At 40.1% G+C, this 16120-nt stretch overlaps 1 protein-coding gene across 3 annotated transcripts in view; it reads right to left on the bottom strand.

Annotated features, from left to right (window-relative positions):
- The window catches only part of pax7a (paired box 7a), a 31971-nt gene that overhangs the window by 12166 nt on the left and 3685 nt on the right, over positions 1-16120 (bottom strand). For all 3 annotated transcript variants that reach the window (XM_064305881.1, XM_064305882.1, XM_064305883.1), the window contains exon 5: positions 4250-4449. In XM_064305881.1, the coding sequence (XP_064161951.1) occupies positions 4250-4449 (200 nt within the window). The remainder of the gene's footprint in view (positions 1-4249; positions 4450-16120) is intronic.

Here is a 16120-nt window from a genome sequence, read left to right as displayed (position 1 = left end):
TGGCGGCAGTGTAGGCAAGGGTCAGGGCTTTGAACCGGATCCTGGCAGCGACCGATAGCCAGTGAAGTGATCGCAGCAGAGGAGTGACGTGGGAGAATTTGGGGATTACTGCATCCTTACAAAAGTAAAAGTCTTTAAAAGATGATGACACACAACAAATTTCTGGGATTCAAAAATCTGGAGTTAGACAAAGTTAGACAGGTTAGACTAATTGGAGACTAAACTGCCCATTGGTATGAGTTTGTAAGTGAATGGTGTGTGGATTTGCGACCTGTCCAGGGTGTATTCCTGTCTCTTGCCCACTGCATGCTGGCATAGGCTCCAGCGCTGGCATAGGCTCCAGCATTTTTCAACTTCCACAAGAGTTCAGCTTCAACTCTTGGAGAGAGTTAAAAGATCAACTCCTAGAAAAGACTTAGTTTAACTCTAGGCAAGGGTACATTTGATGGCCATGCATGTACACTCAAATGGAGTTGATTCTAATTCCAGAAAGTTTATTTCAAAGCCCAAAATTTGCAGTGCAATGGAAAATGACCTACATTTTCTCTACAGTCCTTCCTCTCTCTAACCTCTGTTCTCTGGCTGATGCTTTCCCCTGCTCTCTCTTCCTCTCCCCCTTTGTGCCCTTCCTCTCTCTCCCTCTCTGTGCTAATTAACGTGACTGGAATGGGAATCTGTCTTTTGGATTATCCTGATAAGCATCGGAAACACAGAGAGTAAAGAGGGACTGAGAGGAAACCCCATTTAAATGGTAATAATAAGACTGATAGAACATTTGCAGAGATGTGTTCAACCAATTTGTTTTTTAAAATGTCGACATAAATCCTGCTTTGTTCTTTTACGACAAAAAGCACTGGATTCCATGGAGTAGGGCAGTCTGTAAGTTAGGGAGGGCTCCCCTTCTTGGAGGTCTACTGTAACTGCTTTTCATGACTGCAGGAGAACACCTACAGTAAGGGGTGAACTCAGTATACACCTTAGCTTCACTACATTCTGCCACATGTATAAGAACACTATACATGTGTCCTATTTGAACACATAGACACTCTGGGATACCCCCCAACTTCCATAACACCCCTAACAGATCCAGGGGCAGTTCATCCAGCGTTAACACTGATTTTGGCTAGTTTGTGAAAAAGGGAAAAAACTTACCCATGCTCACATTAAAAGTTCACCATTTTTAGATAACTTAAAATAGACATACATGAGTATTTTTAGGTATCTGATAAAGTATGCAAGTGAAATGTGTGTAAAAAATGGTATTTCACACAGTAAATGTACAGTTAATTCAACTCTACAAGTACATATGAGTCCAATATTGTGCTTTCATTTTAGCCCATATTTAGCCTCATATCAGCGTAAAATATGGATGTTATACCACAGCATTCATACTGAAGGGAAACATATCATAAGACCGAATATTCATAGAATTATTATTCTTTTTTAATTACCTTTTTTCATTCCTGCCTGGCACAATGTTACCAGTGCGAGTCTGCAACACTCAAGCCCAGAGAGAGAAACTTCTAGCCAAATTGAATTTTTACGCTTTATAATAGGCAACGCTTACCCGTTATTAGATTGTGCTGATGTATAATGACTACACGCAGATTGTTTATTGGTTTTGAAAGCGAGTCTGTGGGAGGGATTGAGGCAGCGTGAGTGTGCTAACATGGGGACAGGCTTTTCTCAGAGCCTCCTGCGGAGAAGAACAACAAGCACACTTCATCTGACTGATGGCTTACTGCCTCTCCTCTCCTCCCTCTCTCCTCTGCTCTGCCCCCTCTCCCCTCACCCCTCCTTCCCTTTCATCCCCTCGCTCTCTCTCTCTCGCTCCTCTCCCCAGAAAAGAGATGGATTGTCTATCCTTTCCAGAAGTAAGTGGGGCAACGTATCTCTCTGGGCCTGCTGGGGTGGATGAAACAGCAGGATGCCATGGCTCCCATTCCTTCTTTCATTCCTTCCTTACTTCCTCTTTTTCAGATGTACTGACATCCATACCACAACCAACAGCTATTCAAATATGTGTGACATAACATCTGAAAGAGCTCCTACACAAGCAATCATTCTGTACCAACTTGGCAATTTTTGGCTCCACGCACACCTGGTTCCAGCTCTACAGTGGACAGGGACATAACTGACCCAGTTGCTTTCCAGTTCTACAGTCAAAATAATGTAAAATGAGCAGGCTGAAATGAGCGGCTCTACAGCGCACAAGCAGTAAATGTGAGCCAGCCTCAACAGTGAAAAAACACCTTCATCTATGTGAGAGTCAAGACCTTCATTTTCCAGCTGACAGACAGAAATAGGCACTCACATTTGGCACAATCCAGCAAACAAACGTGGCAACAAGACATAAAACCAAAATAGAAGGGAATCAGCAATTAACTCTTTAGTTTGCCTCAAACACTCTTTTCAAACAACACTGAGGACCCAAGGATACTATTTACTTTGTTAACTGGAGTAGTTGTCTTGAAGTGACCTTGGGGAAAATTAAGTTTCTTTCAACCTCTAGAGATTTTCAAAGTATTTTACAAAAGAAAATTGCATTTACAAATAATATCCATGGTTTAAATACCACAGGTTATACATGACATGGTTTAGCTCTATCATTCAAAAACAAATTAAGAAATAACTGTTTGGGCCTGTAGTATTGCTAGGAATATAAGATTAACATAAGATCACTGTGATTCTCAAATTCATATGGCCTCTGAATGACCATTCACAACCATTCTTGCCATCACATGTTCTCCAACTGGCCAATGACAATCAGTCTATAACAGTCCCCGTGGCCTCCTCAAATCCACCAGATAAATGGGCGGAAAAGGTGGCCAGCTGGAAAAGTCAAGTGCTTCCTGGTCCAGTGTATTAATCACTCAATAACATTTCTTTTCGAGTCCAGTGACATTGCACATTCACAGTACTGTTCTTTTCCGTTTCAATATAATATATTATCCATGTGGTGAATGCTCTCATTTTATCCTAAAAGCAGCCAGGCATAAATCGTTTAATATTGAAAGAAAGCAGGAAGCAAGGATTTAGACATCTGCCTAGTTTTGCTGAGTTCTGGAGATGGATGATGAATACATATGTAAAATTGGTTATGGCAACCACCTGACTGTACTGTGAGAGAAGAAAGCTGAGTATACAGCTTGTTTGAGTGTAAAAACTGGATGTGAGAGAGAGAGAGAGAGAGAGAGAGAGATTGTTACAAGTTTGCCATGGTTCTCAATTCATATCTGACCATCTAATACTGATTAAATACTGGCCAAACTGTTCCCCAGGTCATAAGGGGTAACTGTCTCATTACTCAACAGTTTAGTCATAAGGGTATCCATCTTATTACTCAACAGTTTAGTCATAAGGGTTTCCATCTCATTACTCAACAGTTTAGTCATAAGGGTTTCCATCTTATTACTCAACAGTTTAGTCATAAGGGTATCCATCTTATTACTCAACAGTTTAGTCATAAGCGTTTCCATCTCATTACTCAACAGTTTAGTTATAAGGGTATCCATCTTATTACTCAACAGTTTAGTTATAAGGGTATCCATCTTATTACTCAACAGTTTGGTCATAAGGGTATCCATCTTGTTACTCAACAGTTTGGTCATAAGGGTTTCCATCTCATTACTCAACAGTTTAGTCATAAGGGTATCTATCTCATTACTCAACAGTTTAGTCATAAGGCTTTCCATCTTATTACTCAACAGTTTACAGTTTAGTCATAAGGGTTTCCATCTTATTACTCAACAGTTTAGTTATAAGGGTATCCATCTTATTACTCAACAGTTTAGTCATAAGGGTACCCATCTCATTACTCAACAGTTTAGCCATAAGGGTATCCATTTTTTTACTCAACAGTTTAGTAATAAGTATATCCACCTCATCACACAGTCAGTGACTGTGACAGTTCCAGCAGTTGAACATTTCTCAAGTGCAGTAGTTATGGTGGTGTAATTGGGACTACAGACTAGAAAAGGAAGAGCCAGCTGACCTCACATGTCAGGGTTGTACCTGTATTAATAAATGTCTGTATGCAAGGCCTGTGTACTAGCGTGAGTGTACTTGCACTGTTGCATGTCAACATGCATATGTGCATGACATGAGAGAGAGAGACAGACAGAGTATGTATGTATCTTACCAGCTTTGGCAATACATTGTCATGCCAATAAAATGAATTGAATAGAATTGCGAGAGAGAGAGAGAGAGAGAGAGAGAGAGAGAGAGAGAGAAAGATAGAACATCTAACCTGCACACGAGCCTCAGTCAGTTTGGTCCTCTGTGCCAGCTCCTCGCGGGTGTAGATGTCGGGGTAGTGCGTTCTCTCGAAGGCCTTCTCCAGCTCCTCCAGCTGCTCTGCCGTGAAGGTGGTGCGGCTCCGCCTCTGCTTCCGCTTCAGCGGCAGGTCTGGCTCTGACTCCACCTCTGAGCCCTCGTCTGTGCGGCTACCTGAAGGAGTGGCAGTTGGATTAGCTCAAAATTGAATTCTATGTAGAATAGAGCTGTCGTGTGCTGCCATTCCTGAACTATTTTGGACCATTTGTCCTCCTCAGATAAAGGTGAATGAGTCATCGAGAGCAAATGACAGCTACGTCCCTGAAGTGATTTCTTCCACCTCTTGAATAAATTGCCATTAGTTTGCCCACACAAAGTTCAAACAATGCACTCAATGCAGTTTCTGAGTCATGACCTTTCTATGAGAGTGAAAGAAACAGGGGCAAATGTCAGAATGCAAAAGAGGAACATAAGGGAAGAATGATAAGGAAAAGATGGAGGGGAAATTCAAAAATCATATCAAGCAGTGGCTGTCACTATTGGCAAGCGGAAAGCAGCTAATATTATTTTAATTTGTGGTTATTTATATATGAGAAGTCAATCCCAGGCACACAGCCCCCAGAGCTCATTGGGGGAGTAATCTGTTCACACCACCTTGCTGATCCATGTGCCACTATTCTCTTACAATGGCCCAGGGCACAGAGACAGCAGTGCCAACGTGTAAGTATTTCCACTATAATGCTGCACGGAATCCATTAAATCCCCTGAACTGTATTTCCAAACAGAGCTTAAAATAATGGCAACAGATTTATTTCCTTAAATGTTACCCTTCACACAGCCAGCTCCATTACAGATAAAGGCACCTCTTTGCATTATGTCTGTTGTCTACAGTACACATATGCTGGGAAATACACACACACACACACACACACACACAAAGTACAAGGACGCACACAGTGCGGAAACATAAGCAGCTCAGCTCAAGACACAAATAGCACAACCAGGTAATTAAGATTCTCGTTAAAAAAAATTTGTTATGTGTGGTTCAGCATTGGTACAGAATAAAGTTTAATTTACTATAATTAGAAAAGCATGTTAAATTGATTGACACCTCTATACACCCACTATCATACCACAGCTTTTACTGATACGAGAACAAATTCTAAAATCTAAAATTATAGTTAAACACTCAGCATCCATTTCAGCAGCTTCCAAATGAGTTAATCTGTGTTTACAGTGTTTATCCTGGTTTAAGGCCACCATGAACTTCTGTCCACATCAGAATTCAGCCAATGGAAATTAGTGATGCCTGTTGTTCTAATCTCATGGTCATATATAGCTGGTGGTCTAATTTGGGATCAAACTAATTTGTATCAGGCAAATTTGTAGCTCTGTATGCAGCGGCTCAAAATAATTATCGCTGTTCAAAGAAAAAAAAACCATGTCTTTTTAGCTTGGATTGTCAGTTTTGGGAGTACACATTTTATTGGTGTGTACATGTTGTGGAGCACTGACCAGCCAAAGGCTTTCACCACAGCAACAAAGCTTACATCAGAGCAACTCCACCTGCAAACCACAAGCCACTCCCACTCCACTCCCACTCTTTAATTAAACAGGGAATTATGGGATTGTGTGAAGTCCACATTAGTAGCCTCTGAAGCTCACAGTGAGCTCACTAGATTAGGTGTGTCTGTGGGACATTAGAGCGCAATCATTACATTAGCTCTGTTCCCTCCTATTAATGCACCGCCTGATTCTCCCAAAGTGACCTGCACTTGCATCAAAATACACTGCATGTACATATGTACACATAAAATATATCCTTATGTTGCCTTTTACAAGAGCAAGGCAAAAGGATTTGTCTCCAACTCCCTGTGGGTTGCAACATTTGAGACTGGTACCATGTGTGGAACTGTTATATTGTTCTGCATATGATTTGATATGACTGGCACTAAAATGTTTTCTATTTTGTGTGCATAAACCAAAACTGAAATACAGCTATATTTTTAAGAAACATAATGAAGGGCCTCCTGGAGACACTTGTTTCGAAAGTAAAAGCATGAACTCTGCAGCTGGGTGTTTGAGTACCAGTAGCGCCATTGCTGACTACGGCCAGAGGTCCACATAAGCAAGCAAACAACTGGCCCAGCCTCACTGGGGAGTGATAGGGGGCAAGCTGGCTAGTTTCGTTCTCATGACTCTCTGGCGGCCACTCCTGGTCAGACTAAGCGCATGCGAAGTGCCAGCTGACATTGCTATCCTCAGACAACTTTAATTGGTGGTGCGTCTGCAGTGTGAAAAACAGCAAGAATAGGCGCCATGTAAATTCGGAGGAGTCCCGCGTCTGCCCTATCCTCCTGACTTCGGCGGGAAGGGTTGGAGTGGGATATCAACTGAGTTAGGGTTGGGAAAAACAAGGAATAAAACTGGGGATAAAATATATTTTAAAATACATATAATATGACAAAAGCCTGACCAATCAGATCACTTTGCTCCCTTAGTTTGAATCTAGGAATTAAAAATTATTGTTGTGAATTCATCAGCAAGCAGGCAGGAACTGGAGTTGCCAAGGTGATCATTTTAACCATTACACTAAAGAGGCAGTTCACCATGGGTGGCTGGGCAGCCCTATGATGGCGTCACTGTGCTACTCCCCACCAAAATCAGATCTTGCCCTCAAGCTTGCACGGTTCTCTAGCCTACCTGTACAGTCCCACCGCAGTCAGCGATCACAATCTCAACCCCCCATCCCCCACTCCCCAAGTCCACAACCAAAATCAGTTAAAAACTAACTAAACTAAATTGGGGAAACTAACCAGAAACACAGTCATACAAACTACCAGGTACTTCACACTGAACGTAGTTTAAATCGAGTCAAGCTATCCCAAAGAGAAATGTAGCTTGTGAAACTACAGTTGCTCAAAAAATGCAGTTCAAATTGCATTGTAAAAAAATGTATCACTATCATGTTCCACAGACATGATGCGCTTTGCATAGAATCTGCACAGCACGTAACAGCAATAACAGATAGCTGTAAACAGAGTTATAACGTGATATTATGCTTTCTGTTCAAAGATTGGCAATTAAATTAGACTATTTCCATTTCATTTTAGTATGAATTACTCAAATTGATCATAAGTACGCACTCATTTGTGACTAAAATAAAAAAGGCCAATTAAAGGATTAAGGTCAGTGTTTAGAATTAGAATTAGAATTCTAAAATATATTCTAAAAGAAAGTTTAAAGAGTTTGCACCATATACTATTTGAACAATATGTAACATCTTGATTGTATTCCTCTGTGATGACCCTACTCTAATTCCAGTAAAATGTTAAAGTATGTTGATAATCCATCTAATCATTTGATGAGTATTTACAGCCAAATTAATTCAAATCAATTCAATTCAATTCAATTCAGTCCTTTATTACCATTACCATCTACCTTACGATACTTAGGAATTACACAAATACAAAAAACAAAACACAATCGAACATCAGACCCTAAATACCAGATTAACACAGCATGTTTAAGGAAAAGTATACAGAATACCTATCGGATAGTCCACAATTTACCAATAAAACATGGCTTTGAGAGAAAAAAATGTTCAAATAAGTGTCAATTTTCATCACTAATGATTTTTAATTTAATTTTTTAAATCCCATTAAGTAATTACAGGTCCATTCCCACTGAGATATGCTTTGATGAAAATCAGCATAGCAGTAGCAACGCAGCCTGTGCCTTTGTGTGGCTATGCCATTTGTGGAGACGCATTGTGCTAAATAATAAGCTGTACGTAGACGACACACTATATTAACATTATGCGCTACAGAGATTGTGTATATCTTTCGTCTTTGTTTTTTTTTTTTGGTTTTTTTGCTTGTTTTTATTTTTAATGAATCTTTAATTGCATACATTGTAACTATTCTTTTCTTTTGGGAATGAACAAGAAAAACTTTGTTGTACAGACAGCCCCTAATGTGTGTATAGTTGTGACTGTGATCTGATTGGATATCACTAACATCCATCTGCTACAATGTAATCTCTCTGACCAGAGGCTTTGATATAAATAAGTCCCTGGGGCTGTTGGGAGATTTAAACATCAGATACTTGTATTCGTACATCAGAACATATTACGGGGAGCAAAGAAAGGGAGAGATCAGAAAGATCACTCACCGGCTGAGAGACTAAATTTGTTTTCTTACACAACAGTACAGGATTTCTCTTTAAGTTATGTCCCACTTCAAGGCTAAACTGAAGATCTGGGAGATACAGGAAAGCAATTATGCTTTGAAAATGTAACTAAATTTATAGATTTGTTAAAGCTAAACATAGAAATTGATGCTGTGAGATCGAACTCCATCCATCTGTTTTGACTGCAGTTTTTCCAATGACCTTCGCTATGCACTTATTGTATGTTGCTTTGAATAAAAGTATCTGCCAAATAAATGCAATGTAATGTTTGGAGTGGGTGGCATGCCTCTAAGATTCACACCACCTTAGCAGCAGCCCAGGAATGTGTCATGTCAGACAGATATCATGGTGCATATGTGACAGCACAGTGTGTCTTTGAGATCGTAGGGCTTCAGTAAAGGTGCAGAGTAGCAGTGAGGTCACAGAGCTCCTGTGAATGCAAAGACTGAATGAGAGAAAGCACAGAGTCTCTGTGAAGGTTCAGTGTGTCTGTGAGTGCACGATGCAGGTTGGGCTGCCCCGGCTCTTTTGGCATGGAAGGGCCTTATCCTCCAGGCGGTTATTAGGATCTGAAACGCTCTCTGGCAGCACTGCGCTGCCCCGAGGCACCTGCAGCATAAGAGCAGACACATTGGCTCTGTGCTCCTAAACGCTGTCTTGGGCTCCCGAATAACAATCACAGCACTGCTTGTGAACATAAGGGCACCTGCAACACTTCATTTAGTCACATCTATAATTTTCATGCGCAAGTCCATATCAGTTTCACGTTATGCAAGTCATATCAGGGGAGCCCTTGCAGTTTGCCTGGGAGTGAAAACAAAGCGAGTGGACAAATAAATCTAAAGAGGCAAATATCACTTTCTTGTTCAACGTTCTCCAAACAAATCCAAAAAAAATTCTTACCCCAACACAGCACTCAAAGACAAAAAAAGTGAGAGGCCTTTTAGATTCTATTTCTTTCCTAAAGGATGCTTTGAATGGTGAGGAAATAACACTTGTCAAAAAGCCAGCATTCTGAATCAGGTAATTTAATGAGATGTCTGTTGCACAACCCCAAGTACGCCAGAGAGGTGAGAGAAGTCCTTTAGGATCTAATCTGTGATACTGAGACCACTTGTCTCGCTCTGTGGTCTGGTACAGAATTACAGCTGAGAGAGAACTAAATGCCTCTCCACAAAATAAATTGTTTTTCTTGTCTAGACAGATCCCCACTCAGGTTTCTAAGGATCTGGGAATCCCCCCCACCCCCCACCCCCCCCATTTGTCTCTTCTGTAGTGACTACGTCCCAGTGTAACAAGAAGAAATATTCAACATGTTATTTAGAAAATAATAATTAGATGAAGAATGTATGCAGAATATCAGCGTTGCAGCAGGGAAAGAAGAAATAAAGAAGAACCCTCATGACCTGTTTGGCAAAATAATTTTTTTTATTTTTGTTCATTAAAAAGCCATATAAAAAGCTTTATAAAGGTATCACCCTATAAGCCCTCTTCCTAGCTGATAGGAGAGGCACTGGAATTGAGGGGGTATAGGGATCAGACAATGCTGCTAATAAATTAGACGACTATTGGATTGGACTGGTGTGGTGCGAGGGGCTTCTGTTTTGCCCTGTCTGAACTCTCCTCTCCAGAGGGAGCCCCTCTCCCCCTTCAGGAAGATTAAGTGTGGATGATTACAGTCACAAATCAACATAACCCACAAGAGGTGCATTTTCAGGAAATGTTTGGGACATCATCTCCCTTTAGATTTATATTAGCTGCACTTTTCCATTTTCCAGATCCATTGGCCCAAAGCAATGTAAAACCACTAAAAATGAATAATGAAATAATTGTAAGTGCAATTTATAAATTTATAGATGAACGCCTAAATTAAAATTGACACGCATGTGAACGCATACCATCTCTTTTTAGCACGCTGTTGTCCAGCTCGACCGTGTCACTTACGGAGGCAGCCATTCAAGACTACGCATGCCTCTGACTTCAGAATACAATGGCTGTGGGTTTATAAACTGTCTGCACAATTACTCAAAGGGCTTTAGTTCTCATTGTTTTCATCTTCTTAATAAACTTTCTCGAGGAGTTCATCAGCCTGCCAGCTCGCAATGGATCTGAGCACCCAGAACAACAGAAGGCCTATTTTCTTTTTTTTCTGACAATAGAGGGAGGGCCCATTGATCTGACAGAGACAGGAGAGTGAGTGGGGGTGGGGGTGGGGGTGGGGGGGCTGCTCACTGGCCTAGTCCAGCTCCACCTCTAGGTCCAGGCGCACTCAGGTCCAGCCCCACCCCAACTCACTCATACAAACTGGTAGCGCTAGTTCAGTGAGCACCACTTGGAAAGAGAGAGGCTGCTCACTGCAGAGCCAAATGGGTGGAGCTTGGGGCAGTGCAAGAGCGCAGCCTTTTTCAGTAAAACAAGGAAGAATCCAGGAGTTCCACAAATCACTAACGCGATAAAAATTACTAAGAAAAAAGTTTTACACATTTTTAGTAATAATGGAATATAAAACCCGTTCTTAGGTTAGGACAATCTTATAAGCGACATTTATATCAAATTCTAAAATGAAAATTCAGATTGACTGGAAATCACCTGACTTTCACTGTCCCTTTTCGGAAGATCTAATTTATTCTACAGAACAATAATTTAACAGAATGCAACCATTCCCCCACCCCACACAACTCTTCTTTCTCACCTATTTCCAAATACATCCGACTTCGCGTGTCAAGCTTTTTAAGCGGCCTATATAAAATAAGAATTGACATTATTATGCAATGGAAAAAGGTCGGTAACAGTAGGTAAAAATCGTTGAATCATCCAGATTTCAACATGGCCCATACATTCTGTTTTCCATACGTAAATTGTAACAGCTACAGTTGTTCACGGGATAAGCAGCGCTGAATTCTGTTTTACGAAACTATAAAAATTCCCAATGAAGGAAATTTGCAGATTTTTTGGTATTTTCTTCATGTATCATTTTATGTATCATGCCTATATAGCCTGGGGTATTTTACAGGACACTATTCGATAATAATTGCGTCAAACCTGTCGATAATTAAGCCTATAGGATTATTATTATTATTATTATTATTATTATTATTATTATTATTGTTATTGTTATTGTTATTATTATTATTAAGTAGACTAGTAGCAGCAGTAGCGTCAGTAATAGTAGTAGTAGTCGAATTAAATTGTTAGCTTACGATTGTTGCTGTATGTACAATTTGCTAGAGGATATTTCTGTACTTCCAAGAAATCCCCCATGTAAACTCCATTGAGATAAGAGCAGAGGCGCGAGAGGAGAGCGGGGGTTAATCCAATTTTAATATGGTCACGCAGCACAGGAGACAGGCAGTTATCTCGCCCCCACATTTGGGTCTCCCCATCCGGTCTCCCTCAGTTTCAACCCCGCCAAATAGCTCCGAGACCGTGCGAATGGGGGACTCCCAATGCCCGAGGAAAAATGTTATTAATAGCTTATAACTTCCCCATACTTTTTCCAAATCTCTCTCGTCGTTCCAGATGGGTTCATTTGAAGTGGTCTTTCGCCTTATCCCCTTCGCTTTTTTTAGTGTAGGCTGTTCCCCAAACCGAAAATTGAAATTGGAAAACGGAACTTGAAAGACAGAGTCTGTCTATGGTCTGTTTGGGTTTTGTCTGGATTTCCCTTTCCTCCACTTTCTGCATTATAACCAATTTTTGGCTTGAATATTTTCTTTTTAAAGGGGGTGAACGTGACAAAATCAGTTTTAACAGTGAAAGATTTCATTCACATTTTGCTCACCATCCCGAATTCAACTTGACTGTTCCAGTTCTTTTTGCCTATCATTTAAAACGTTCATTTTCCTTGTCCTTTAAGTGAAGAATAACGGTATGTTATTTGTTCATTCATACAATTAAATCTTGATATTTGGCTACAATATCTCCTGCGTCGTTCGGCCATCGGTTATGTTTTTTCCAGGCAAACTGGGACGTTTTTTTTCCAGTGGAAGTGCTGGGATCAGTGGCATTTCCAAGGGGAGGGGGGAGGGGTCAAAATTCCGAGCCGAACGAACTTCGAACTGACGAAATTGTTTTTATGTTTCAAACGTGACTCCCCCTCTCCCCCTTGGCTACCTCTTTGATATAGCCTGTAATTTTGCGCTTGAATATTGAAAGCTGAAGTGACACAATGTTGTCATTTTACACACCTGAAGTGTTACGCTCCAACACTATCACTTCACCTCATAATAAATAAATACATGAATAAATAAATAAATTGGCACAATTTCCTTGTAGGCTACAAGAAATTTCGTCCGTGCTGTGCTTTGTCGGAGCTGGTTCAAATCTATTCAGATCTATATAGGCTTCTTAGTGTAAATGTTTATAGTGGCCTACCCGACTCTCTCTACCCGAGATATGCTCTCAGACAGTCTCAAATTGTAATAGGCTGCAAAAGAGGTGAAATACATGGCATCAATGATATACTATCGCAAAACATGTTCGGGATGTATACATTTTAAGAATGCAGGATACCTTCCCAGCAATAACTTTACCATCTCTAATTCATTGAAATCATTGCACAAGTAATCATCAAAATGATTTGTAAATATTTGGAAAAGTTCAAAGGCAACTCTGCGTTTCTACGAAATGGCGATGCAGAACGTCCATGTGTTAGTGGGCTTATCGCTCTTATTAGTAGAAAAAATACATCAGTAATAGCTGAGCCACTTATGCATTTGGCATAATTTTTAACGGATTACAAATTACATTTAGATATTACGTATCTTGGTTTGGTGAAGTCATTACTTTCTCTGTTCTCCAGCAAACCCAAGCACCCGGTCCCTTTTCCAGATTGGGGTGATGCTGCGCCTCCAGTAGCCTACGAGGTCCCGGTTCTATGTGTGTCTCTGTTCATATTACGAAAACTATGCCATAATTCTCCTGAGAAATTGAAACCTCGCATTTTCTCATACTCAGGAGTCGTTAGATGAGTGGTTCTCAAACACGGTCCCGGGGACCCCTGTGTATGCTGGATTCTGTTACAGTCAATCTCTTGCTCAATTAAGGTTGCTGAACACAAGTGTTTAAGTTCCTTCATAATTTGTTCCTTAAACGTTACGTAGGCTATTAAAATAAAAGTCCAGGCTAAAACATTAGCCAAAAGCAAAGTGGAAGATAGTGGCTACACAATCCCCAGATAACCTCAGGAAACCTCTGATTCAGAAAGGTCAACTGACTGCAGAAGGTACCCTACCTACAGAAGCCAGTGAGTTCAAATTAGCAGATGCGATACAGAAGTGATACTCCATCCCCCTCATTCAGTCCACTCTCATTACTCCTTCAGGAGTAGGACCTTCGGGAGTTATGCCACATTCCACGGCAGGACCGCTGATTTCTTCCTCCCTTCCTCAAATAAATAAAAAAAAGGAGTGAAGAAAAAGTAGGCCTATCCAAAAAAAAAAAAAAGAAAAGAACAATGCACCATCGACGACAAATTGCGGTGATTGTTTCATAGTGAAAAAATAACAGAACAGATTAGGCTTAATACAGAAAAAGGTCGTATATTTATAAAACACAGAATAAAGGAATTAAATTATATAATTCGCATCTTTAAGACAAGTAACTTTCTGATGCGCGTGCGTGAGTGCGTGTGTGTGTTTACAGTCATTTAACATGAAATGTAAATGAATAAAAACATAAATAAAACCTTCAGAAATGCAATGGAAAACTAAAATCTCATGAATCTGTGCCCAAGGCGAGTCAGAGCAAGCCGTTTAGAGATGAAAGTAAAAAGAAATAAAAGACAGAATTTAATCTGCCTTAAAGCCTTCGACGTAAGGTTTGTGCTACAGGCTCGGGGAGGGAGGGCTGACTATGGATAAACGGGTTTCTCACTGGGTGCAAGAGCGATTACACTCAGCGCCGACAGCCACCCATTCAGCACACTCCGTTTCATTACTAAACTCTCATAAGTCTCAACATTATTAAATGCCAACCGGATGGCACACTGAAAGCGAAAAGACAAATCTTTTCTAGAATTAAAAGAGGCCAGGTGTCTTGATTTCACATGTTGCCTCTATTCAGTAGGCTAAAATTAGGCTACACGTCCCATATTAGACGCCGCATTATGCATATTCGATAGACTACCTAGGGTATATTGCATATTTATAATTCTGGATCTTAGCGTTTGGTCTAATAGACTTTTTCAATAATACAATTTATATAAATTACATAAATTATAAAAATTATAGTGAGTGTGCATGCGTGCGTGTGTGAGCGTGCGCGCGTGTGGACCGCCTACCAATCCTGCCATGACACGAAATGTATAGCCGCAGTTTGTGCTCTCAGTAGGCTAAACGATTTTGAGCCATTTCAAAAACAAGAAAGAAGCGTTTTGCGCCCAGCGACCGTCACTTTATTCCTACAGACTTCCATGATATTACAAAACTATCTACCAGCGGGACGTAATGAATAATTCATCTCTCTTTATTTCCACTCCAGGCCTTTTATCCCGAGTTTTCTTTCCCTCTGTGTGCGAGTCTTGAATGAGAATGGACGGACCCTGCTCTCTGCAATGGCCTTTGTACCTCGGAATCTTTTCCTTTAAAAAGGTTCAATTGAACTCTTTGCGACTGAAGTTCATCTTCAAGTTTAGTAATAAAAGCTGGGTCTCAAACTTTAAAGGCTTTAAGAGCGGTTATTTTAACCTTCTATACAAATGTTTGATCATCTTATTTCGGAACCATCCCCTCTTTCAAAAAACTGTTGGAATGTAGACAGAGAGGCTCTTTCCTCTGAACAATGCGACAACCACACTTGTTTATAGGGAAATATTAAAGATATAAACAAACAAAAGTGAACAGAGAAATAGTTACTTTAAAAATTAGAGAAGTATGAAAACTGCATTGCCGAACTGATAAATCAAGATTAAGTGGGTCAAAAGTAAGTAGCTTAAATATGTTACCGGTACACGTGTTCATCGGAAAGTGCAAACTAAATCTTTTGTCAGCTTGTTTTTAGTGAGCTCTTATGTAGTTGCTCAAATGATTTATTGGCATACTGAATCAGATCAGTACGGTAAAGTTTTTTGAAGGCCCAGTTCACTCTTGCAGCAGCTGTCAGCTGACACGCTGATTGGTGAATCGGCCCGTTCCAGGGGACCATTTAAAAAGGGAGTGAGGTATCTGTTCTACAAATTTATTTTCTAAACACCGTTAGGCTCATAAATAATTAAATGACCAACAGATAAATGTTCCCTACAGAGCATATGCACACAAAATGTGCATGCCATACTGTTCTGTCGATAACAATGATAGAATCGAAAATGAGTATAGTTACAAATACCGACAACTGACTTAGAAAACAGTTTTTTGCCTATATGTGTACCCATGGTTTAACTGTAATCCAAATAGTTGTAATTTTAACATAGAAGATCAAGGATATATCCCAATGTGGTTCGAGGACCATTGTGGTAATAAGAGTTTGTATAATAATTCATATACTGTTTTATGCATGCCATCTTTTATGCAAAGTATGTTTTTTAACCCCCAAGATCCGAGATATAATGAACAAATGCATAAATAATAACAACACTGCTACTACTACTACTGCTACTACTACTAATAATAATAATAATAACAGGCTAATAATAATAATAATAATAATAATAATAATA

The sequence above is a fragment of the Anguilla rostrata genome, chromosome 13 (genome assembly GCF_018555375.3).
Source record: "Anguilla rostrata isolate EN2019 chromosome 13, ASM1855537v3, whole genome shotgun sequence".
Lineage (NCBI taxonomy): Eukaryota > Metazoa > Chordata > Actinopteri > Anguilliformes > Anguillidae > Anguilla > Anguilla rostrata.
Note: the sequence above shows the minus strand (reverse complement) of the source record. Positions and strands in the feature narration are given on the sequence as shown.